Below are 27159 nucleotides of genomic sequence, written 5' to 3' on the forward strand. Positions count from 1 at the left end.
TCAGATCTGAAAATGTCTTTATTTTTTAGAAAATGGATTCCAGGAAGGTTAAAAAGCAATACCAGAGGGTGGAGTTGCAGAACTGGATGTAGTCATTCAAAGCATTCAATTAAGAATATGGCAATATAAATATCTGAAAAGCATTTCTTGTGTTGAAAACAAAATGTATAAGTCATTCCTAACTTACTGAGCTTTATAGCATTTCCTAACAGAAGTAGGGGTGGGAAGGGCGGAGGGATAGGGAGAACAGTTAACATTGAGAGTCCTGAAAGCTTTTTCCGTGGTTAATGACATTAGACAGTTTGCCTTTGATCAAATTCCTTCCTTTTTAAACATGGATAAAAGTTTTACATAGGTCCACCATTAAACAGACAACAACATGTAGCAAATAAATTCTGGTATAATGTATCCCAACAAAGCTTAGGAAATAAAAGATGTGGTGGCTTTGGACTAAGTTTAATAGTCATCTCCTCTGCTGACAACTTCTTTACATGTTGGACGCAACAGAATGGTATGTTCAAACTGCGCTGTGTATGATCCTTTAATGTCACATAATGGTGGATATGGATCTACAATGCCCAAGTCACACAGATTCTTCAGAGCCATCAAGTATTTACTCTCTCCCAAGCGATCCAGCCATCTGCGGCAGAAGGCAAGGGTGCCAAAGTTTTCATTGATAACATTCAGTAAGTGTTTTGTTCTTGGAAGCCTAAGAGAAGAAAATCCAAGATTAATCATCACCTAAAATGTCACCAAACTCACTGCCCCCTTTAATAAAGGAAAAAGCAAACTGTTGCTCTTAGTTCTTAAAGTTCATAAATCCTTTGGTGCCTCGTTCAACATTAAAAGCCAAAGTATGTAACAGCTTATACTTAATGACAGATGTCAGTGAAGTAAGAGACTAGTTGAAGGCTATCTATCTTATGTTTAAGTGTTCATGCACATGTTTCAAATTCCTAGTAGCAACAGTAATATGGTGGGAATTTCCCTTTTTGTGCATCAAACTTAGACCTGAACATCAAAAATAGATATAAACCCATCTTCAAACATCTCCAAAAAGTTAAAGGATAAATAAAAATACATAAAACTGCAAACGGGAAAATACAGAAACACTTTGAAATATTAGTAAAAAATCTGAAACGATTACACAATTATTGGAAATTGGATCTGAAGAGAGAATACTTGCCTACATATGACTTTCAGTTAATTAAAAAAATTTTTTAAGTCTTATTTATTTATGCATACAAGAACTGGGGTATGACCAGAGATGTAGGAGGACTCACCAGGGACAGAGGAGGGAGCAGAACAGGTAGATTTACTGAAATACACTGCTAAGAGGATCAGTGGGTGAGAGAGAAGATGTCTTCTGTGTCATATGTGGGTCAGCTCCCTGGCTAGGGACTGAACTAAGGCTTTAGTGGTGACAGAGTTGAGTCTTAACACGTAGGCCACAAGGGAAGGCCCTCATTAAATTTTTTTTTTTAAGATTTATTTATTTATTCATACAGAACTGGGGTACAGGGGGAGAGGATTCACCTAAGCGTGGGGAGCAGAACAGGCGGATCCACTAAAATACACGGCTAAGGGAGCAGCAGGTGACACATAAGAGGTCTGCTGCACCAAATGGGTGCTCTCCGACAGGCTGGGGATTGAACTCACGTAGCAGTGGCTGGCGACAGCCTGACAGTGCTGTCTCTTTAATCCCTGCACCACCAGGAATACCCTCATTAAAAATTTAGTGAGGCGGCCCTCCCTGGTGGCGCAGCGGGTTAAAGCACAGCACTGAGAAGCTAAAGCCGCTTCCGCATGAGTTCGATCCCCACCTGCCCCAGAGGTGACCACAGGGCGCGGCAGACCTCTCCTGACCCGCCCGCTGCTCCCCTCAGCAGTAGACTTGGTCGATCTGCCTGTTCTGTTCCCCGCTCTGTCTCTGGTGAAGCCTCTCACCGCCCCTGAGCCTCTGGCCTGTACCCCAGTTCTGTATGCACAAATAAATAAATCTTTAAAAATAAATAAAAAATTAAAAATTAAAAAAAAAAAAATTTAGTGAGGCAATTTCTTTTCTGGAGTGTAAAACTCTACAAAATCTACTGTTACTTTATATAACAGAATACTTTATTAATGTACCCACTGTAGATAACATTTTTAAAAATTCCATTAATTATGAAAATAAATTTTATTCACATAAGACCTATAGTCTCTTACCTTATTGGCACATGTCCTACATCAAAATTTTTCATGTAATGTGAACATTCCATGTCATCATGAACAACACCTTTTCCTGTGCTACCAAAAGTTTCAATGGCATATACTTCTCCTTCCTAACAACAACAACAACAAAAAAACTATATAAATTAAGGGTCAAGGAAAGGGAAGAAAAATTCAAAATTATCATCTCTTCAGGCTAAAATATCCTCTGCCTCCTGTAAGAATAGGAAATCTTCTGTGACAGGCATCATTCACCTTTCCCTGTTTTTTCACTTTAGCAATCTGTGGTCTTTCTGTGCCCTATTAGAATGCAGGGCATGACAGGGATTGTGCTCTCTTCTATTAGGCTCAGTGCCTAGTAAAGAGAATCTACAAGATGCCCAACAGATTACTCGAATGAATGATGTTCCAGTTATTTTGAGTCCAGTTTGAGCAGAAACAATAAGCATACTCACATGGCCTAATTTCCTCTTGGAATTACTGTGAATGGTTCAACATATTGTAATTTTGCTGAACTATACCACAGACTCAACTATCACTAGTTTTAGTTTTGTAGGGAAAAAAGAACCAAAATCTCTTTCCCAAGAAACGGTATTAACGGTGTTCATACCTCCATTCTTGTTGCCTCTCCTCCTTTCACAATGGGCACTGTTTTCCCAGCATGTATTCTATATGGCCCAATTGAATGTCCATTTAAATTACGAATTGGTTTCACTAGAATTAGAGGAAAAAAATAGTTACTCACGGATTCTAGAAACAAACAGCTTTGTGACATTGGGATACAAAGTTCAAGCATTTATTTAGAAAAAAGGCATTGTCTAGCTAAATAACCTCACATTTAGTCAAGTACAAATTGAAAAACCAGTGGGTATGTGAAAAAATGTTTACTGCAATGTTTTGATGAACTAGAAGGGATTAAGGGGAACTGGTGGGAAAAAATGTCATCAAAGGAGATAGTGCAAGTCATAAAATACCATGTATACAATAATATGAAAAATATGTATACATAAACCAAGGTAATGTGAACATGAGAAATCTGTGTCAAAATGACAATGAAATCATAAACTTTATTACATCAACCCTTCAAAAAATTTTTAAATTTATTTATGCATACAGAACTGGGGTATAGGCCAGAGGTGTAGGGGCGGTAAGAGGATTCACCAGAGATACAGTGGGGAGCAGGGCAGGCAGATTGATGGGAGCAGCAGGTGGGTCAGGGAGGTCTACCACACCATGTGGGTCACCTCTGGGGCTGGGATCAAGCTTACACTCAAGCGGCTGCACCTTGCTTACAGTGCTGCGCTTTAACCAGCTGCGCCACCAGGGAGGGCCAACCCTTCAAATTTTAATCTAAACAACCCAAAGGTCCTAGATCAACATTAGAATAAACAAATTTTGGTAATCCACATAATGGAATGTTACTTAATAAAAACTAAAAGCTAGTATTCACTTTTAAAAAAAGATTTATTTATTTATTTATGCATACAACAACTGGGATACAGGCGAGCGATGCAGTGGTGAGAGGATTCACCAGAGACAGAGCGGGGAGTAGAGCAGGCAGATGTACTGAAATGCATTGCTGGGAGCAGTAGGCAAGACAGGAGAGGTCTGCCACAGCATGTGGGTCACCTTACTGACCAGGGATGGAACTTGTGCTGCAGTGGCTTTGGACAGCCTTATGGAACTTTGCTTTTACCCCTTGAATCTTCAGGGAGAGAGCCCTCGGTATTCATTTAACAACTGAAATAAAACCTAGATTACCAGAAGGGTACATTATCTACATACTGTGCAATTCTGTATATGTAGCTTTCAAAATCAATATTCTATACATACATACAAAATTAAACCAGAATTTATGAATGCATAATTAGACAGTGAAGATATTAAGAAAATAAATACAAGTATTTTAGTATTTAAGATAGTGTGTAGTAGAGAAAGTCTTCTAGAGCTGGGAAAGAATATATAGAACTAAGAGCTCTGGAATGCTGTCAAATTTACTTCTCCAGGAATGAGGTTACACAGTCTTTATAATTCTTTATTTGACTTTTTATGTGGTATTTAGTCCAAATAAAAAAATTTGAAAATCTAGCTTTATCTAGCACTAGAATCGCCAGTATGAGCTACTGTTCTTCAAGAGCATAATAAGGAAACAAGGTTTTGTCAAATCTGTAACAATGAAACAATGACAAGTATATTACAAAGTTGGTGGTGATACAGAAAAATAAAACTCATTAACTCTTAAAAAGGTCCTTATATAAGCAGGGCCCTTGGTGGTGCAATGGGTTAAAATGCAGCACTATGAAGCTACTGTAACCAGTGCAGCACAAGTTTGATCCCAGCCAGGGAAGTGACCCACATGGTGCAGCAGACCTCTCCTGACCCACCCACTGCTCCCCTCAGCAGTGTACTTTACTGATCTGCCTGTTCTGCTTCCCACTCTGTCTGTGGTAAATCTTCTCACCCCCTACCCCAGTTCTGTATACATAAATAAATTTTTAAAAATAGTCCTTATATAAGCAAGTAATTTTAATATTCAGCAAGCATTTCTACTCTTTAGAAGTTGGCAAATTGACCCCGGAGGTCAAATCAAAACATACTTAAATGAAAAAACGAAACAAACTTAAAGGAACAAAAGTTTGAATAAATAAAATGATTTGATATACCAACCTAACATTAACCAAGTTACACAAAAGAAGCAGGGCACAGCTTACACAGGTATGTGAATGACAAGCTATTCAGGGACCAATAACTATAAAAGTAATTTCTTGATCAAGGTAGATAAAATCATTCCCCTGAGTTCTATGGTATAGAAACTGTTTCTCAAAGTTTATCCCAAGTACATTTCATTGTCTCAACATCATGATGTATATATACCCTCTCAGAATAAAACATAAATACAGTAACCTTCAACTAACAACCCTGCTCAATACAATAAGTAGCACTAAAAAGCGGTTCTGAAATAAGAACCTAAATGTTGCTGGCTTCTCATTCTCAGTAAATGAAGTAAGAAGACACAGATATTATGTATTCTAAAACTGCAGGCTGATATTGTTAGGTGGTGACTAAACATTAAGTTAAATTGTTATCTAGCATTATACTTTTAAAGGTAAATGATATGCCAACCAAATTGGAGAATTAGAAGAAACAGAAAAGATGATTTGAGATGTAAGTAGTATTTGTTGTGATCCAAAAAGAGGTAGGAAATTACAAGTACTTGTTGAATACTCATAAATTACATAAAACTATTTCTCAAAACAACTCATGAAAAGCTGTTTCTTAGAAGTTACAGGATTTATATAAACTCAAGGTTGAGCCTGCCTGTCCCCAAAGCACATTTTCTTTCATCCTACCTCCCTCCCAAGTATGAGTAGTGTTAATATTTTCCCATTTGGTACTGATGTTCAAAAGATTAGGAAACTTTAAGAGAGCAAAAAGCACAAGCACTCTCGACCCTCGGAGAACGTTCTGTACTTTGTTGAAGAACAATGGTCTTTAAGTGTCAAGAGGAGAATGAAAATATTGAATGAATTTTTATTAAGAGAAGAAAGCATGAGAATCTCAAAGAATTATACAGCAGAGGTAGAATTCAATTAAAGTAAATCCTAAAAGCTAGGTACTCATTTACATTCCTTATTCTTTCTTAAGAAAGTTACCACAAAATACATGACGGGAAGCAAAGAGCATGTATCTAAGAGGAGGACAGTGGCTGGTCAGACAGACTCAGAATGGGAGGAAGGCAATGTTTGGGGAAGATCAAGATACAAAGGGAATAAAGTTAAAGAAGAGACTTTCAAGGAATCACCTAACCTCTAAATTCTGATTAAAAAAAAAAATTAATCATCAGTGGAGAAGGCCTCTGGTTTCTCTCTGAGCCTTGATTTGACAGTAAACCTCGTCAGCATCTTGGTCTCCCTGAGATAATACTCCCAGGTGTCTTATCACCTACCAGAGTAGTTGGTACCAGTATCTGGCCATAGCAGTCCACAGCACAAATAAGTAGGTCATTTCCCTGCTTTCCTTCTTTATATTCTCAAGAGATAAAGATAAAGCAGTTAACCACCCCCACCCCCACCCCCACCCCCTGAACAAAAAAAGCACTCAAAACCATTTTACAAAATGAATCTGCAAAGGTCAAACACATTTCAAAACAAGACACATTTTTTAAAAATGTGTCTTCCCAAATACCTTGGTAAGTCTTCCCATCTATTTCAACTTCATAAGACTCCATAACTTCTTGGATAGCCTCACCAACATCACATAGACGGACATCAATTCCAGCACACTGAAATCAGGATAAAGTGTACTTTGTTATCAAAGCTCATAATATTACAGGAACTTATGTTCTTAATATTTAAAATAAGCAACATTTGGGAAAACTGCTTTACACATTATAATGTCCTCTACTGCCCACATAAGACTCTAAGGGCAGTGCATCAGTCTTCAATAAGCAGAGACCATACACAGTTACAAAGTGCTCAAAATATGTTGATTGAAATGGTGCTTATAGTTCACTTACCTTTATTCCGGTGTTAGTGGCATCTTTTACAGCTTTCAATAATGTATCATATTTGGGATTAAAAGTGACAGTAAAAGCACAGTCAATAATCCTACCTGAAAAAGAAAAAGTTAAGTTCACTTTATCGGATAGTCTATTATTTTATAGCACATACACTACTAATCTTGTAAGTTAACAGGAAAATGAAATGTGGACCCAAATGAGGGTAGCACTCCAAGAACCCAAAAACATTCACAATCCAAAGAGAAAAAAGTATATGTTATACAAAAGTCTTGGAATGAAAAGATTGGAAATAATTCCAGAGTTAATATGTATTGCTTCAAGATAGAACCAATTCAACACTCTCCCAGGAGTTACGTAAAAGTATGAACAGAAACAAAAGTGAAAAAGCCCAGGCAACCAAGAACCGCAATGCAGGGCAGAGGAAATGCACAGGACCACAGGACACTAACCGTCATTTCCAGCTTCTCCAATTTAGTAGAACCTCAACCAAGTACTTAATCTGAGCTTTGCTTGTTTTCTCATTTGTTAAGTGAGATAAAAAGGTACTTGCCTTTCTATTTCTTTTTTTTGAGAAATAAGAAAACCTACCAAATATGTAATAGCTGGTAAATGTAAAGATTATGTTTGTAATATTTAAATGTCTAAATAATGTAGTAGTATGTTTTTCATGCAATATAAAGGACACTACATCTCAATTAACCAAGTTTCATTAGCAGGACACTTCAAAGTAAATTTCAAAATCTGTCTCAACAGTAATAAAAGTAAGACATCAAGAAAATGTAGGTGTTCAGTACCTAGAGACCCATCAACAGAGACAATCCTCACATTTTAGAGGAAAGGTGGGGTGACAAATATTTCCAAAAACTCACCACTTATATGAGTTCCAAAGTCTATCTTACAGATGTCATCATATTGTAATACTGTTGTGTCACCAGCATTGGGAGTGTAATGGGCAGCACAGTTATTGAGAGAACACCCTGTAGGAAAAGCCAGGCCTGCATTTAATCCATTCTCTTTTATTAGCTTTCGTGAACAGTCTTCCAACTTCTCACTAAAAAACAAAGGGGTGGAGGGGAATTGTTTATTATCAGATTCATATAACTAATAGCATATTTATCTTATATACCTAACAGTTAATATACTACAGAAAACTTTACTAAAACTCTTATTTTCTGGTAAAGATCTCAGCACTTGCTGAACAGGAATAAAAAAGTTTTCTGGTGCTATGCAAATAGTTCTTATCTTCAAAAAATTCTACTAGGAATATGGAGACATATGATATAATCAATTTCTAACTGGGGCGTGGACATATTACTTACTAGGAAAGATTCTCGACTTACACTGATTTTAATGCTGAGTACCTTTTATCTGCTCAACATTGTATATTTGGAAAATTATAAAAGTATAAAAGTTGTCCTTTATAACTATTTCTCAAAGGGAACACTGGAGAAGTAATCATTTTATTGGTTTTTCATTGCATGTAAGTATGTTTTGTGTCTAAGGATTTTAATTGAGTATGAACTGCTAGATAGTAAAAGGACAGATTTCCAGGCAAAAAATAAGAATCAGTTCTGGGTACATTTGTACAGGAGTATACAAAAACAATAAAAACAGGGTGAGCTGAGCTGCAAATCTTCACTCTGTTTATGGCTGCCTCATTAAATGTACACCATAAAAATTCAGAAGCTATTTCTAGAATTTTCCCTGAAAGTTTTAGCAAAGTGATAATGAAAACCAAACATTAAAACTGAAGAATTAGCACTAAACTTTTGTGATTATTATATTCTTACAAAAACATCTCCTTTTACCAAATTTCTATCATTGTCATCCCAGGCTTGATCCAGCTCATTACATATTTTCTAACTTGTCGATGTGCTTCTGCAGCTTCTCGAAAATCATTCCAAATCTCTTCACTAGCTTGATCTAAAGCTTTTTTTTCTTCACTTGTAGTTCTCCAAGCAGCTGTTCGCCTTATAGAGTAGCACAGTATTAGTCATTTAAGAAACAGCAGAATAAGCATAAAAGCTGAGAAATAAAAAATACACTAATATTAATAAGGCATTTTAGATTAAAAAAACATGTTATATATTCAGTTCTTTATTAAATACCAGCAAAGTTTCTGAAATGCAAATAACCATATACTTGCAATTAACACAAGTCTTTTTTAAGGCTCTAAAAGAAAAAAAATCCTCAAGGGAGATTTCCCACATGGTCAGAGGGACTAATGCCCTAACATATAAAAATAGCATGAAAGAGGAAAACCTGAAGAGTCTAGAAACTAAACAGATTTTGAAAGGGTAAGGGATGTCATCTTGTACACAAGGTAATATGTAGTATTTTAAGCCACTTCAAAAGAACTAAAAATTACCATTTAATTGCCAACAAGGCAAGCACAAATCCAAAGACAGATATATATATGTATATAACATACTCACACATGTTCCTCAAAAACATAAAATATGTGCTTTTGTAGGATTTCTCTGTGTACCCATTAGAAGTTAAATTCCCTAAAAGATGTAATTCACATGTTTTAGAGTGCCAGGAATCATAGATGGATTTTTATATTCACTATCTTAGGAGGGGATCTTATGCCTCCACTTAATAAGCACTAATTTAACTCAAAACTTTTCATTCATTCATTTATTTTTATCATGTATGCATGCAAGAACTAGGGTGCAGGGGTTGGAGGGGAGGGCCAGAGAGCGGTGAGAGGATTCACCAGAGACAGAGTGAGAAGCAGAACAGGCAGATTCACTGAAATAACACTGCTAAGGGGAGCAGCAGGCAAGATAGGAGAGGACTGCTGCACCATGTGGGTCAGCTCCTTGGCCAGGGATAAAACAGGTCGCAGTGGTTGGCAATAGTTTGATAGCACTTTAACCCCTGCGCCACCAAGGAAGTCCTATAATGAAAATCTTTTAAAAATGTGTTACACCTTTCACACACATTCAGAAGCAATATACAAATCACACAATTTACAAGTCAGTGATCACTGAGGTTAAATTATAGTTACTATATGGCCCTTCAAAGGAAAACTTTACTGAACTATGCTATAAACTACATGTTTTAAGCAAACACCCCCAAAATGTATTCTGAGCTTTTCTGTTTATCATTGGCACATTCATTATTTCCCACTATTCATTATTCCCATTCATTATCCCAATTCATTCATTATTTCCCATTATTCATTAGTTCCCACTCTTGCTGTTACTTGTATGCCAACTTCTAATAACTCTCAATTTGCTACAAAGGCCCAAAGTTGTCCTAATGAGAACTTAGGAGTACATAAGTATCAAAGGCTTTTTCCCCTTATTTTTGGTTTGGAATTTTTTGGGCTATTATCTACTAGTATCATCAGATAACTAAAAATTTACAGTTTAAATTGTTTTACACTCCATAAGTACTTAAATGTGTATAAATGACTTTCATAGGAATACTGACAATTCAATAATCAAAGTGTTCAAAGACCCTCAGACTAAAAAGTAAAAAGTATGAACCTTTGAAAAGTTTATTATTTAGAAGGTCAAGCTGAAATACACTTACAGTTGTTCACTCTGATAGACATTCTCCTGACCTCTAGTTATAATTCCAACCCTACTCTCCCACTAATTCAAAACTCTTTCCTGGGAACAAGTACCTGAATGCTTATAGTATAAATTCTCAGGCATGAAGGAACTAGCTATAGTTTCAATTTTTAAACACTATAACTTCAGGAAATCATTCCTCTCTTACTTGGGTCATAATTCTGGCATATACAAGACAACCACATCTGGTAGTAAAGGCTGTCTCACAAACCAAAGATCTTGTGAAAAGTATCAGCAACTATTTATTTTATACTGGTAAGGTAAGTTTTTGCATGCAATGGAAATTATGCATCTAAGGTTGTGAAAGTGTAACTGGATCATTATTAACTGCCACTTGTCTTCCCCAATCTAACCTTCAGATTCTTTGCAAAGCCACTGTCGTTAAAACATAAATGTATTAAATTTTAAATGGCTTTTTTTAAAAAAAAGATTTATTTATTTATTCATATAGAACTGGGTACAGGCCAGAGATGCAGAGGGTGAGAGGATTCAGCAGAGACAGAGTGGGGACCAGAACAGGCAGACCGACGAAGTACACTGCTTTGGGGAGCAGCGGCTGGGCCAGGAGAGGTCTGCCACGCCATGTGGTCACCTCTGGGGCAGGCGGGGATCGAACTCATGCGGAAGTGGCTTTAGCTTCTCAGTGCTGCGCTGTAACCCGCTGCGCCACCAGGGAGGGCCAGCTTTTTTTTTTTAACTACATTTTAGAATCAAAACATGTTATAATAAAGGTATCCAATATGGAAATCAACAGATCTCACATGAATTTCTTTCTTCTGAAAGTTATATTCTGAAGGCAATGAATTCTTTAAAACTTTTTGGGATTACTGATAAAGAACTATCAATCATACTGCCAGCATCTATAATTATAGCTCTAAGTTCAAAAATAAAAAAAGATGATGCAAACACTCCTGTCCCTAAATTTGAGCTTTGGCTTTTCAGTCTACTGAACAAAAAACAGAAATGAGTAAGATATGATGAAAAAAATTCTACACTCAGAATTATTCCAAAAGGCAACTTAACAGAGTCAGGCAGAAAAGCCTTTTAAATACATCGCTATGCCATAAAACAAAGCTAAAATAAGTGCGTGTTTATTGAGAAAGTCAATTCTTCACACCTCTTCGATACATGAGTCTTCAGTATTTATCATTTTTACCACTGGATGCAATGCGAGCAGAAAAATATCAAAGCCAAAATATACAAAGGTATCAGATTATTAATTTCAAATAGTCAAACCTGTGATTTCAATTCACATTTCTGAACCCACTCCACTGATAACTTAAGGCTACCCATATTTTCAAAGACTATGCCACATTTAAAAAACCATTTAAGAATGCATGTGTTTAACTCAGATGTAATCATACATGATGACATAATACCAGTTTCTTCCTTTGAACACTGGTACTCAAAGGGAAAAGTAAAACATCTTTTAAGTCTGTCTTTAGAAGAAATTATAGCTGATCACTCAGGTGATAAAGGGACAATGCTTCTTACAGAATTTCAGTTAAACAGAATGACAGAAATTCACCATTTTGCGTTTCCAATGAGATAACTAACAAAAAGCATCAATGAATTAAAAGTGAAAGATTGCCGAATAAAAGGATATTCCAATGGTACTACACCAAAGTACCCTACAGATTACTTAGAACTTAAAAAGAAAATTTTTTCTTTAAAAAAAAAAAAAAAAAAAAAAGGCCCTCCCTGGTGGCGCAGGGGGTTAAAGCACAGCACTGAAAAGCTAAAGCCACTTCCTCATGAGTTCGATTTCTGGCTGCCTCTGCCTCGGAGGTGACCACCTGGTGTGGCATACCTCTCCTGACACACCCCGCTGCTCCCCTAAGCCCCCGCTGCTCCCCTCAGCAGTGTACTTCGTAGATCTGCCTGTCCTGCTCCCCACTCTGTCTCTGGTGAAGCCTCTCACCGCCCCTGAGCCTCTGGCCTGTATCCCAGTTCTGTATGAACAAATAAATAAATCTTAAAAAAAAAAAAAAAAAGCTGGCTGTCACATTGACCAAATGATTAAATAAATAAAATGCAATTATCTGCCATATGTCAGCTGCAACAAGGTGAACAATATGAAGCACACAGTATCATTTATTTCATCTCCTTATCAAAAATGTCTAAATCTAAGCCTTTACAACTAATTCCATTTTAAAGAAAATGCAGTAATAAGAAAAGTTCAATGATATCACAAAGGAACAATTGCTGATGCCCCAGACAATGAAACTTTCTAAACCACCCACTGCTTTCAAAACTCAATGCAATAGACAAAAAGATGGGAATTGTAACCATAATCTATACATGAACCTCAACTGAATCTTAATTTTGAAGAAAATCAAAAAAGCTAAAAAAAATTATTCAGGGGCAATTGGAAGAAAAGTCTCAAGAAGTAAGTATTTACACGATAATGGAAATTTTACTGTTAATTTACTTAGATGTGAACATTTGAGTAATGTCTACTGGGAGATGTTTGATATTTTTTGTAAGGATTCAAAATAAATAAAACTTAAATGATTCAGCAATAAGGAAAACCAACATAAAAAAATAGATTTACAGAAATAAAGGATATGTGTTAAAATAAGAACTGTTCAATTTAGATATACTATTCTCTTTCAACCTTACTGTTCAAAAATTTTTATTATAAAAGTTGAAAGAGAAAGATATTTATCTAAACATGTTTACAGTAGTAAACATGTAGAAATAAACTGTATGCCCTAAATAAGGACTAAACAAATAAATATGGTATACACATAGATGTGCAAAATTATTCAGTCATCAGAAATACTGTGTTTTTTAACTAATATGGAAATATATATTTTAAAAGATTTATTTTACTTGTGCATAAAAGAACTAAATAGGATATAGGCCAAAGGTGCGGGAGGTGAGAGGATTCATTAGAGACAGTGGAACAACAGGTTGACTGACTGAAATACACTGCTAAGGGAAGCAGCATTCAAGATAGGAGAGGTCTGCTGTGCCATGTGGGTCATCTCCCTGGCCAGGGATTTAACTCATGCCTTAGTGGCTGGTGACAGCTTGATAGCACTTTAGCCCCTGTGCCACCAGGGAAGCCCTATGTGGAAACAAATTTTAAAGGGGGTTAATAAAGTTACCTGTAGTATAGGTCTGACTTAAAAATCATTCCCAAGTCTTTTTGATATACAACTATATACATAGGCTTTAGAAGAATAGCAACATGTTAACAGTAGTTTAAATTTACTAACAGAAATAAGGAAATTGTCCCCAAAAAGGTCTACTAAATTTAGAAAAAGGGATTAAGAATTTTGAAATATTTCTTCATTCTACTTCTTAGGGATCCAGAATAAGAGTATTTTAATTAGGTCTGATTTTCCTAAGATAGTCATCACATTTTTCTATGGTGAAATACAATCAGTGTAAATTTTTAAAAAACAGGAAAATAGCTATTAAAATAATGCTAAAAACAAAAATGTTATTCATAAAAACTGGCTTTAAAATGTGAGAAATGCACATAAAACATCATTTAAAAAAAGCCAACAGCCATCATAGTATAACCTACTCAAATATCAATTCATCATACATGTAAGAAGGGTGTTCATAAGGAATTAAATTTCCCACGAATTGCATAAAAGAACTAGATGGGTTATAGGCCAAAAAAAAACCAAACACACACACACACACAAAAACAATGCTACAGTAGAAGCTTTCTTAACCAATCACTGCAACCACTGGATTAACCAATACTACAGATCACCTCTGTAAAACATACTGACCAATGCCCATTATATATATTCTGAATATTAGTGGCTGACATATTTCTACTCCCTACAAAATATAAACATACTAAGCTAAAACTTAATGCTTAGTATGTATGTATGCTACTCTTCTAAGTGCTTTACATATATAATTATTCCTCACAATTACCCTTTGAAGTATACATTTTATGGATGAGGAAATGAAAGTGACATAAATTACTTGCCCAAGTCACAAAGCTAATAAGCGTCAGTTGGGATCAAATGCAGATAGTTTGGTTCCATTTTCCATGTTCTTAACCATTCTGCATAATGCCTGAGTGTCTGCTGACCGGCTTTGAGAATACTTCCAAAAATCTAGTGAATCTGTTCCCAAACCTATTTAAGTGATCTGTACCTGTTACTGCAATTATATAGTTTTGTTGTATGGTACAGAAAAGAACCATTTCTATGAAAACTCTATTGACTAACTCTCAAAAAGTCTCATTAAAGGCAAGTCATCAAAAATACTTCTGCCAATTAAGTATAGGTAAGAATTATTAAGTAGCTTTAGGGGAAAAAAGTAGATAGGCATTAGCCCCCAGATTATTCAGATCTTGCTCTTCACAGAAACTCAAAATGGCATTTGCAGAAAATGAATGGGCAGATAATAAATGTACCCAGTTACAGAGTTAGCTTAAGGGCAAAAGAGTGGAGTCCAATGAAAATCAGCACTCAAATTATCAGGAATAAATAAAAACAAATGTTTAACTTTTTTCAATAAAGATTTTTAAAAAAAATGTGTGTTCCCACTTTAATATACTTTTTTGATTAAACTATTACTATTCCCAATCATCTTGGTAAGATGGCTTCTACTGTATTTTTCTCTGCAACAAATTCACAGGCTTTATTTAGAAGACAGAAGTGCAAAGAAATTTGAGAATAAACAAATCTGCTTTACTGCTAAGCTACAACTTTCAAACATCAAACTGGAAGTAATTTTATGATCCTTACCCATCTTGTGTGGGTGGGTACTCGCATTCTTGTCCTTTGGGAAATACACCACTAGGATACAGGTCACATATTGGAACAGAGGGAGGGTCTGTTTGAACTTTTGCTGTGAGATACAAATAAAGCATTAACTTCTGTTGTTAAAAATAAAATTCAGCAACTTTCATTACAGTTTGTTTCTAGTTCCTAGTGGTTGCTCTGATTTCAAGGAACCTCCTCTTATTGTTACCTTATAGTTAAAGACAGAAGATAATTTATTACACTGGCCACCTCCTCTATTTTACTGAGACTTGGGAATAGAAAACAGCCAACTTCTCAGAAGTCCAGTATATATTTAAACAATATATGCCTTGACAGAAAGCATACTTTCATTATTTTTGTTTTTATTTACTATACTGGAAATAGAACCACAAATGGTTTTCACAAATAAGATTCAAAGAAGCAATGAGAAACTAAGAAGGAAATCCTACAGCAATAAAATAAACATATAAATCTGTATTTATTAATAATATGTAAACTCTTATTTCATGGATATACTAGAGATGCAGGAATATACCTACCTAGTGTTAAAAGACTTTAGGTAGCCATATATAAATTACCATATGCTTGAAAAAGTTAGAGTGCTTGGCACATGTTTTAAGGATATTATTTTCCAAACCACATTCTAAAAGACTCCAGCGTTTCCCAAGATGCTTTCACAAAGTATCTAGATTTTTCATCTAAAATTTTTTAAATACCTAAAAACTAGTTATATAGTTCTTACTATGTGAAGAACTGCCTTTTTAGCAGCAAATATTATATCCAAGGAATGCAAGAAAGTTATATCAGAGCTAATTTATGCAGTAATACGTCTTTCAATGAATACATGCAGCATTTCCCAATTACTGAGTGGAATACATGGTTTTTCTTATTTTAACTCATTTTATGGATTTTGCCTTAAATTTTAACACATATTTTGCTTTTTTGTTCTACAACGGGGAAAATAGATACATGTAAATAAAATATGTCCATATAGTTAGTGAAACATTTATTATGGACCTGTGCCTGTCTTTAATCCAGACATTCAGTATCGCATGAGCACCAAATCCTTTTCTTCTCCTTACATAATGCCTTAAAGTTGTCTATGAGTAAGTAACTTGAAAGCACTGATTTAGGTTACTCCTAAGAGGAAATATTAGAATTATAAAATCAAAAAAGATATTAGAGGTCACCTAATTTAGCTTCATACATAATCTAGAAAACCTCTGTGTAATACCCCTGACTAGATGGTTCTGAAGTCTAGACAGGAAGAAGGCAGTGCCTCCTAGTCTTGCTAGAGGAAAGACTAACATCCCATGAGAGTAAAAGGATCGATTCGTTTGGGCAAAGTTGGAAGTCTTACAAAGCTCTTCCTATTTTATCTGTCAGTTATAGCTTTATGTGCATTTGATTCTGCCCTCTTTATGAGAAAACACTTCAAGGGATATAGTTCTTAAATCACTTTCATCCATACTTCCCAACCTTGATAGTCCCCTTAAAGTAATAACTAGAAATAACATTTTAATAGCTCAATTAAAACATAATCAGTATATACCCTGTTCATTCTGCTACTGAAAACTTTAAGACTTCTTGATGATTTGGGCTTAGAATCCTGTATTAACTTTAGAATCCTGTACTAACTTTAAATGTCTATTTAATTCCAATTATTAATATTCATCAGTGTCTCAGTTTTTCTGGTTATTTTGAAATCTTGATTAGAGGGGGGAAAAAAGAATACATAATCAAAACACCAGAGACAAATTCTATCTTTTACCACTTATTAGTTGTGACTTGGACAAATGACTCAACGTGCCATACCTCAGTTCCCTCATCTACAAAATGAAGAACGAGATCAAATTCTGGATAACCTTTTAAAATCATAGTGTACTATGTCCAATTTATTATCTAAAACCAAATAATCTGTAATGACCTGTACTGCAGTTATGATTAATAACCACTTAGTATTCTTGCACTATATAGATGAGGAAAGTGAGGGCAGTGACTGCCCATGATTATGTTTGTTTTGGATTCCTAAAAAAAATGAATGACAGTCTTACAAAAATAACAAATAACAACCAGAGTAAATTAGAGTAAAAAAATCAAAAGCATAAATCAGAACTGAAATAAGGCTAACACAAAACCACAGATTTGGCGCTATGCCCTCTAACAGCCAACATAAGAAAGAAAAGCTAGGTTATTTGCATAGTCCATGGTGTCTCTGAGATAAAACACATGACTCAGGAAAAATACAATCAGTTTTGATATTAAAACCAGGCAAAAAGTGTTTCTCAAGAGTGCTCATAAAGACATATAATCAACATTAAATTATGTAACAGCATACTATTATAATCAGTAACATCCAAAGAGGAGGCACAATAAATGCTGATGAGATCAGAGAAAAACATCTGTCAGAGGAAGAATTCTACCAAGGGTAAATACAAAACCTCCCCTAATAGTATCCTTGCTAGTCTACTCCACAGGGGGCAACTTAAGCGCATATGGACAAACCATAATCTCTCAGGTAATAATTCTCAAATAATACCATATCTCATAAGCACACTTTCTGTAACTTTTGAATGGAAAGAACATGGTATCATAATTCCTGGATGATTCCTGAATGTAAATAATTCTCACTAGATATACTCTATGCTGACGGCAAGACTGTCATCCTATGAGAGTAGAAACCCGACAAGGAAGGAAACCTCGCTTGTTTCCACTTGGAGACATCAGGGCTATGAATAGGTCAAAGAACCAAGAACCGCCTTTGCAAATAATTTACGTTCTTTCTCCCAAAAGAGAGATAAATGTGAAAGGCGAATCCCCAAAACTCTGATTCATAAAACTTTAGCATAAGAGATGATATAACCAGACATTCAACAGTCCCCAAAAGGCATCAAGATTAGAACTTAAGTGTTCTGGTTCTTAGCCCAACTTTTACTCCCCACTAAATTACAGTCTTCCTTGTTTACTTAATTAATTATAGATCCCTGAAGATGTTTGGTTATGTAATTTATAGAACTAAAACACAAGGAGAATGACATTTTAAGTGAATTTTAAAAATGCAATATATATGTGATTAGTAATATTTCTTATGTATAAATATTAAGACTATTATATATTCATCAAAAATCTCTTAATTTCAAAGCTGACAGGTAAATGAAAACCATGTTTTGCCTATTACCACACGGTGGCACCATTTTAGTTATCTCTGACAATTATTTGCATTATTCAAGTTTTAAATTACAATGTTTTTAGGAACTCAACCCTAATTTGGAATAAAAATGCTATCAACTTACTATTAATATTCCTTAGCTGACTAAAAAAAGTACCACCAAGGCTGTTAAACCAAAATACTTGCAAAACAGTTACTAGTCTCACTGAATTCTACCTCTTTTAAGCCCGTTTATTTCCCTGACATATGCCAAAACTGCTGGCTAATAACTACATCTAATGTATTTAAGTAAGATCAACTTAAGTCACTAACGTCCTTTCTTCTTCTTCTTCTTTTTCTTCTTCTTCCCAGTTGCTCCATCTCCATCACCATCTCCATCTAAGAAAAGACAATTTCAAGTACATATTCATTTACACCTCTAAATGTAAGCAGAGATAAACCACAAGCACACAATCTGTGTTTATGTAAAAATACCTTTTTCTTTTCTTTTTCATTAAGGTAACACCAATATCCAACATTGAATAACTTTTACAATGCACAACTTCACACCTCAATGTCTATGTATACCACACCATGCCCACCACCAAAGGTCTAATTTCTATCCATCACCATCCAGGTGACCCTACTCTGCCTATTTCACATGCCCTCCCATCTCCTTTCTCCTCTGGGGAATCATCATATACAATCCATCTTAAATAGCAATTTTCTTAGAAAAGATTTTGTATACTGCTAGCTTTGACATGTTAGATTTAACTTGTGTGATCAAAAACACCAGTAAACTTTATTTTCACTTATCCTAATAAAGCACTTGTTGAATTGTTTTATTTAAGAATTTAAAAATATATGAAATAGCATCCTCTTTTAAAAGCTAGGGAAAATCACTAGTGTTAGTTGCAATAATAATGACTGCATGACTTCATTCAACACTAGTTATGTCAATAGTTTACGGATGCTTTGCTGTCAAACATATTTCACAACACCATGTGATCTTCAAAGCTACTCTATGTACACAAGATAATCTCAACTGCTAAATGGCAGAACTGAATTAGGACCATGATACCTGATTCCTTATGCAGTGAGGGATATTTAGGGTTTCACATGTTAAAATATCTCTCCCAATATACTTGTTTTAGAGAAATGTTATCTTTTGGGGTCAAATTATATATAAAACCACAGGGGATATAGACTTTTCCTAGGTTTATGGTTCTCAAATTCTCAAAATAAACTGATAGCACAAAAATGGGCTGAGAAACTATTTTGAAAATAGTTGGCAAAAAAATAAAAAAACCCAAATAGTAAAGATCTGCTATCATTTTTTGTAACAATTTTCTCTGAAGCCAATGTCCATACCCATGAACTTTGAGAAAATATCAAGAATACCATTAAAACAAAGATAAAATAAAATACACATTTTAAATAAAGGTATTACAAATACACCTGTCTGGACTTCTGAAATGCTGCTAAATATATTTCAACAATCATTTCTGAAATAAGCTAGTCCATGCCAAAATAACACTGCTATGAAACAGAGATGAATAGGGTGTTTCCCAAATACTTAGAAATCTATACAAGTATTCTTTTAAATCTTCAACTTAGGGCAGTAACTCGTAGCTACCATCAATCATTTTACATATTGAAATTCATATCCGTAAAACAAAATCAAACATTTTTCTGTTCAAAGGATCCCTTTTTACTCTGGGCTTGATAAAAAGAAACACGACATGAAATTTTCTCACCACACTTCCTACTGTGTTGTTCTGTTACAATTATTACAAGAAAATTACTGACTCCTATTCATCTGTGAGTTCCTTAAGTACTTATACACCATTTTTGAATTAGTATCAAGCATGTGGTGACTATGTATATATTTTTTCACCTAACTGAAAAATAAAAAATAGCAACAGGTAAAATAATGTAGCATTTAAATGGAATGAATGAAATGAAATTACCAATATTTGATTTACAAAATTGCAATTTCTTATGGTCTTAAAAAATTAACACACTGAAAATACAAATATTGCTACTCATTATCTATACTCAAAAGCCTAACAAAATAATCTGAAAATTTTTTGAAAAACAACTTTCATTTTGCTCATGTGTAATGAATGTGCTCTGGACTACAACTGTAACAGTAAACATCTTCATTCATCCAGTAACTATCTAATGAGTTCTTAAATGTCAGGCAATAAGGGCAAGAGAATGAACAAAATAATATGCTCTGGAAGAATGTTTAATGTCAATTATATAGCTACATACACTAGACTTAACTTAAAACACATGCTTCAGGATATAAAACTAGTCTTAAATAACGAAAATCCTTCAAGGGCCCTCTTTGGTGATTTAAGCAACGGCTTAAAGCCCAGCACTATGAAGCTCTCACAGCCACTGCAGCCCAAGTTTGATCCCCAGGCAGGGAAGTGACCCACATGGTACAGCAGACCTCTCCTGACTCACCCAACTCCTCCCTCCCCTCAGCAGTGTATTTCAGTACATCTGCCTGTTTTGCTCCCCACTATCTCTGGTGAATCCTCTCACCCCCTGCTACCTCAGCCTGTACCTCCAATTCTGTATGCATAAATAATAAAATCATAAGAAAATCCTCTGAGTTGTGTGAGCTTTGGCAAATTAACCTCATTCTATCATAGCTTTGTTTTCAAAATGGTATTAGGCAAACTTTGATAAGCATTCTTCTGAAGCTAGTTATTTATCCAATGTCTAAAGCTATACACAGCACAGAATAGTAGCCATTTATTGAACTCTTGTGTAAGGATGGTGGTACAGCCACACTGAACTATATGTGCTTATAGTTCTACCCATCATACCACGCTATAATTTATGTTTTATTACATGTCTTTCAAAGAATCCCAGGATTAGACACTATATTTCTGAGTTAGCACTGTGCCCAAATCAAGTTAATACTTGCTGAATGAAGGGCCTTCCTGGTGGCCTAGGGGTTAAATCTCAGCCTGAGTTAGATCCCCCCCCAGGAAGCTAACCCTTGTATGGCACAGCAGACCTGTCTCACCTGCTGCTCCCCTTACCAGTGAACTTCAATAAATCTACATTCTGCTCTCCACTCTATCTCTGGGGAATCATCTCACCCCCTGTATCTCAGGCCTACATCCCAATTCTTCTATGCATAAATAAAATCAATAATTTTTTTAATTGCCAAATGATAACTGGATGTCCACATGCCAAATAAATAGAACCTCAATTCTCACCCTGCACTAGGTAACAAAATGCTGATTAACCAGAGTCAGAACAAATAATTTAAAAAAATACCAAGGTTCTTGAAGAGAACACAGGAGAAAAATCTTCATGACCTTAAGAAACAGTAATTATTTAATTTGGATAGGGAACAAAAAACATGACCCATAAAGAAAAAAATAAATTAGAATTCTGTGAAATTAAATTAAAATTCTGTGAGCATGTCACCAGAATTATTAAAGGCACATTTGAAACAAAAAGGTAAATGTCATTAATCATTACCCATTAGGGAAATGCAAATTAAAAATCACAATGACCAACCACTACACACAGTATTACGAAGACCAACCATAGCTGACAGGGAATACAAATGGCACCGTAACTTTGAAAAATAATTTCTTATAAGGTTAAATATACACTTACCAAGCGATCATGAACCCCACTAATAGGTATTTTACCCAGGAGCAAATATTCAAGACAATATTATTTGTAATAGGCAAAAACTGGAAACCCAAATATCCATCAGCTAGTAAATACATAAATAAATTTTAAATACAGCAATAAAAATAAATAACCTATATATTTACAACTGGGTGACTTGGCAGAAATATATGCTAAGTGAAATAGACACAAAAAAGACACAAAAGGCTTATATCTTAATTCCATTTACATTCTATTACTGGAAAAAAACAGGAAAAACATGTTATCAGTTGTTTGTCAGGGGCCAGGGTGTGTTGCAAAAGAACTCACTACAAATGAGCACAAAAGAACTTTTTCTTGGAGATAGAAATGGTCTATGTCTTAGTTATTATTTAACTGCAAACATCTGTCAAAACACACAAATAATACACCTAAAAAGGTGAGTATATCAAAAATTATCATATTAACAGTACATTCTATTTACCATAATACCCTAATGTAAATTACGAACTTTGAGTAATAATGTCAGTGTAGGGTCAACTGCAATGAATGTACAATGAGATGCAAGATGCTGATAATGGTGGAGGCTACGCATGCATGGAGAGGGCAGGGGAGTTAGTATATGGGAAATCTCTGGATCTTGTGCTTACCATAACTTTATTCTGCTCAATTTTGTTGTGAACCTAAAACTGCTCTAAAAGCATATTTTTTTAAAAGGTGAATATTATCCTAAGCAAATTATACCTCAAAAACCCTAACTTTAAAATGCACTGGATTAACTACTTCTAGCACATTACCAATGCCCACAGAATTAACTTCTTACACCAATACTCCACAATTTCAAATTAACCACATTTAAAATTAAACTCAATGCCTCTTTGCTTGTAAAATCTCTCCCCTCATTTTGGAGCCTACCTACCAATAGCTCAGGCATGTAATAATAATAATTTAAACTGGCGGTTGGAGAAAAAAAAGGAATGGTGGTTATGTAAACAAAATTCAAAGAACTTAAGATTGAATCTTGCAGAGAAGGAAAAAGAGGGATAAATAGACTGTTACACTGTTGAACTTGGGTGACAGAATATTGTTGCTATTCTCTGAAATAGTGAACCATGTTTCCTGTATGTTTATCTCTTTCTAAAATCCTGCATAGGGGCCTTCCAGGTGGTCTAAGGGGTTAAAGCACAGTACTATGAAGTTATCCACAGCCAGAGTTTGACCCCTGGCCAGGGGGTTGACCCACAAGGTGTGGCAGACTTCTCCTGACCCATCCTCTGCTCCCCTCAGCAGTGGATTTCAGTACATCTGCCTGTTCTGTTCCCCACTCTAACTCTGGTGAATCCTCTCATCTTCCATACCTCTGGCCTACACCTGAAGTTCTTGTATGCATAAATAAGTAAGTCCTTAAGAATAAATTAAATAAAGCCTGCTTATATTTGAAAACTACTTCCTAACATTCTTCTTTTTAAAATGAAGAATGTTCAAAAATGACCTCAATGAATTATCTCATGTAACCAGTTTGTGCTGTTCACTGTTTTGAATAGTTTCTTAGCTTTTATTCCTATCCCCAAATTGCCCCTTGTTTAGGTTATAAGTCCTATTTTTCCCAATGGAGCCTTCCTCCACAGTCAAGCCCAAATTCTACCTCCAAATTTCAATAAAATTTACTGCAGACACCAAGTATACCTTTTCACCTCTTCATTTTGTCTTTTCACTATACCATTAATGTTCCTTAGTAACAAAAATCCTGAGATAAAAGTTTTCCATACCCGGGAAGATCTCTCAAACAGATTAAAAGTATTGGTTGATATTGATTATTGAAATGAAGTAGGAAAATGTTTTGCCTAAATTGGAGAAAACACAAACTAACATACTAAAATCTTCCAACACTGAAGGTTGAAAATTTCCCCTCCAATGTCAAAAGATTCACACAATGTTGTGGAAGTGCAATGAACAAGGCACACTTTTCAAATTGAGCACTGCAACATTTTACACCTAGAGGACTTACAGCAACCTATTATAATACCTTGAACTTACAAACCCCTTTCTTGTTAAGAGCTCAAATATGCTCATAATCTGAATCATATACCAAAGTAGGATGGACAGGAAGTTTGTTTAGGGAAGATGAAAAGCAAATTATTCTCTGGAATCTCTTTGAAAAATTGACTGCAAGCACACTGAAGGCAGAGAATCTCTTTCCAAAGAAAAAAACAACTATTCTATATTACACTAACACAATAATTACAGTCTGTTGCTAATGATTGAAAGGCATACACCCAAACTGGTCACAACTATTGATAACTGAGAATGAAACTACTCCTTCTCCCACTCTGCCAAAGAAGCTACAGAATTATAATAGTTCTTACCTAATCTCTCCTTCCACCATTTTACTGAGTATCAAATCCCAGAATTCCAACATTTACTATCTTTAAAAATATCTTATCAAAATATAAGAAGCTAAGGTCAGGAAATTTATACTATGTTCTTCAAGTAAAGAGGTAGTTATGATAGAGAATAGAAGAAATAACTATGGATCAGGTGCCAGCTTTGAAATTCTGGCTCTATTTTATTAACTGTATTATGCTGAAAAATCCTATAATCATCATTCCCTGAAAAGAGTAATTATTTTGGTTTTCTGGGGCTAAAATGAAAATGCATTTTGAAAGCATCTCAGGACAGACTACTTTATACTAGTTATTCAATAAAATGTCAGTTAAATAAAGTTCCTCAATTTTATCTTGCTAATAACCAGTACTTGGCTTTTCATCAAGTATGTGATTTTTTAAAGGTAGAGGTCTGTGTTATTTAAGCAGTCATTAGGCATATTCAACTTTTCAAAGAATTGCTAATAAAGATCTATTTATGACTTTGATATTTAATGTCAAGTAATTAAGTAAAACATCAAATAATAGACTATATGAAAAAAGTGGATTTCATTTAGAGAATATCACTTTTCTTGCTTTTCTAAATTAAAATCAAATTAAAAATTTACCTTCATCGTCCTCGTCTCTCTCTTTCTCTTCTAATGCTTGTTTTTCCAATTGTCTGGCTACTTCATCAACAATAGTTCCTGATTCTTTATCAGGTTCCTGTTGCCCTGATGATCAAATAAAATAGCATAAATCAAATTCAATTAAGTACTTTCCATTAGAATATATTCTAACGTTCCAAAAGAACACATTTCTTTCCTGATAAGGTGTTCAAGAAACAAAAAAAATACTGTGAACATAGTAAAATTTATTTAATGACAAAAAATCTTTCATGTCTAGGTGTTGTTCAATCAACAATATCCATTACATGTTCTGAGTTAGCGAAAAGATAAAAAAAAAAAAGGCAGTAGTAAGTCCCTGTCCTTAGCAGATTAACTTCTAAAGTATTCAACAAACACCACAATTTTAGTTATCCAATAGGGAAGCACTTATGATAAGCAATAAATTATGACAGCCATAGTAAAAAAGGATTTCTACAAAACATTGAGGGCTAAATTATCAAGCTGGGCTAGGTAAAGTCAAATGGAAGATGTTTCACTGTTAAAAATGAAATCTGAACAGTTTAGCATAAGACCAGGTGCTTGCTTTGGAAGTCAATCTAGCTGTAGGAGCAATATGGGGCACAGAATGAGAAAGGATTTGCAGGCAGCACATAATGAAATGATATCCTGGCTACTGTGAAGGCTTCATATGGGGAGATACAACTATTAAAAACAAATATTAGTTTGCTGATATGGTGTTGGCACATGCATGATTTGGTGATGGGAAGCACACATGGATTACAACTGAGATGGAAAAATACACAAGATGATGTAAAAATAAATTATTATGTATTTTTAAATACATCTATAAGTCTGCTGAACTCCTTAAAATACAAACGAAGGTTTAGATTTCACCTGAAAGCCAGGAGCAGCCAGACTAGGTCTTGTATTAAATTTCGCTCTGGAAGTGTCCCAACATCTACAAATCGTACAATTCCATCTAATCAGAATTTCATAAAGAGTAAGATTAACATTCCCCAATGTCTTCTCAACTCTAAGTTCATCTCTTCTGGTCTCTCCATTTTTTTCTCATTTCTGTGGCTGATTTTCCCCGCCCTATAGCTGATTTTAACTGGAAAGAGGTAAAGGAAAACTCTTCCTAAAACGGAAGACATTGGGCAAGAAAACTGCTCAATACATTTCAATTCTTGACTTACAACCCAAGTGCCAAGTTTCAGCTGCTTTCACTACCTTAGCAGTGAATTTAGAAAAATCCACAGCCTCAGAATGTCTAGCATGCCCGCCAGTCTAACTCCAGATCTAAAAGACCTTAAAGCTTCACGATGCTGCAGGATCAAACTGGTGAAATCATTCACACCACACGTTTTGCAACTACTACTGAGAGACACGAGCGCGTGGGCACACACACCCAGGAGTGCAGCCCGTGACAAAAACCCCTCTGTAAAGCCGGTCGCTAGCAGGAAGATGCGGTCCAGGAACTAAGACTTGCCCACTCCACCCCACCAAAGACGAAAATCCGTTCCAGGTTGCTCCAGCAAAGAGGCGGAAGGATAGGTCAGAATCAGCTTCTTGGGGTGAAGGCCAAACCTCATGAAGGTAAGGACAGACCCCAGGCACGGCTTCAAGTCCGTTGCGCCGTGAGTGTGGGAGCCGAGTTCTGGCAATACAGGGGCTCGGGCCCAGCGACCCCAGAGCCATCAAGCGCGAGGCTGCGGCACTTTTCTCTCGCACCCCACCCCAGCCCACCCCCACCAGCTGCTGAGTCCCGCGGAGGAAGCCGCCGCCTCTCCCAAGGTCCGGGAATCTGTAGTCCCGCAGTGACACACGCTCAGGCCCGGCAACCAGTTCAGTCCAGGACTCCAAGTCCCACACCCTGTCAGCCCTCCGGGCCTGAACCAAGCCGTTCGGCCATCCCTGGCAGGGGCTGGAAAAACATAATTCCCTTTACCTGTGGTAGCTCCTTTACTCTTCTTCTTCTTCCGTCGTTTTTTCTTGGCTGCCTCCTCAGCCGTAGAGGCGGCTCCCTCCTCCCTGTCGTCTGGATCCAAGTCGCCATTCAGGTGGCTCCCGGAGGACGCCGCCTCCTCCACGCCCGCCATGTTGCCCGAGAGAGCGCGAGAGAGTGAGACAGAGCGGCAAAGGCCCGCTCTTCTTCACCCACCTCCACCAGCGACGCCGGAAGCTGCTCTCAATGGTAGGGCGCAGGGGATGCTGGGACGGCGGAGGACTGGACTGCGGGGGCGCGCACGGTTGGATGCCCGACTCGCCTACAGTCCCGCGCGGCCGCCACGCTGCCCTAGGCGAGGCGAGGCGAGGCG

General features: G+C 36.0%; 1 protein-coding gene across 1 annotated transcript; it reads right to left on the reverse strand.

Annotated features, from left to right (window-relative positions):
- METAP2 (methionyl aminopeptidase 2) lies at nt 1-27099 on the reverse strand. The gene is made up of 11 exons (XM_004675801.2): nt 26790-27099; nt 24842-24946; nt 18535-18600; nt 15036-15138; nt 8536-8697; nt 7597-7778; nt 6725-6819; nt 6394-6490; nt 2819-2922; nt 2206-2321; nt 1-709 (listed from the first exon to the last, which is right to left on the reverse strand). Exons 1-11 carry the CDS (start codon nt 26938-26940, stop codon nt 457-459), a joined length of 1434 nt encoding a protein of 477 aa, XP_004675858.1. The 5' UTR covers nt 26941-27099; the 3' UTR covers nt 1-456.
- Nucleotides 27100-27159: the final 60 nt, after the last annotated feature.

Source organism: Condylura cristata, unplaced genomic scaffold, assembly GCF_000260355.1.
Source record: "Condylura cristata isolate star-nosed mole 26May11 unplaced genomic scaffold, ConCri1.0 scaffold00004, whole genome shotgun sequence".
In the NCBI taxonomy this organism is placed as follows: domain Eukaryota; kingdom Metazoa; phylum Chordata; class Mammalia; order Eulipotyphla; family Talpidae; genus Condylura; species Condylura cristata.

Excerpts from the sequence above, each read along its gene's own strand:
- METAP2 (XM_004675801.2), bottom strand. The coding sequence starts at position 26,940 with ATGGCGGGCGTGGAGGAGGCGGCGTCCTCCGGGAGCCACCTGAATGGC. Across the intron at positions 15,139-18,534 it reads GAAGAAGAAGAAGAAAGGAC|CAAAAGTTCAAACAGACCCT; the intron begins GTTAGTGACTTA and ends TGTATCTCACAG. Across the intron at positions 8,698-15,035 it reads TACCCACCCACACAAGATGG|GCGAACAGCTGCTTGGAGAA; the intron begins GTAAGGATCATA and ends CTACTCTATAAG.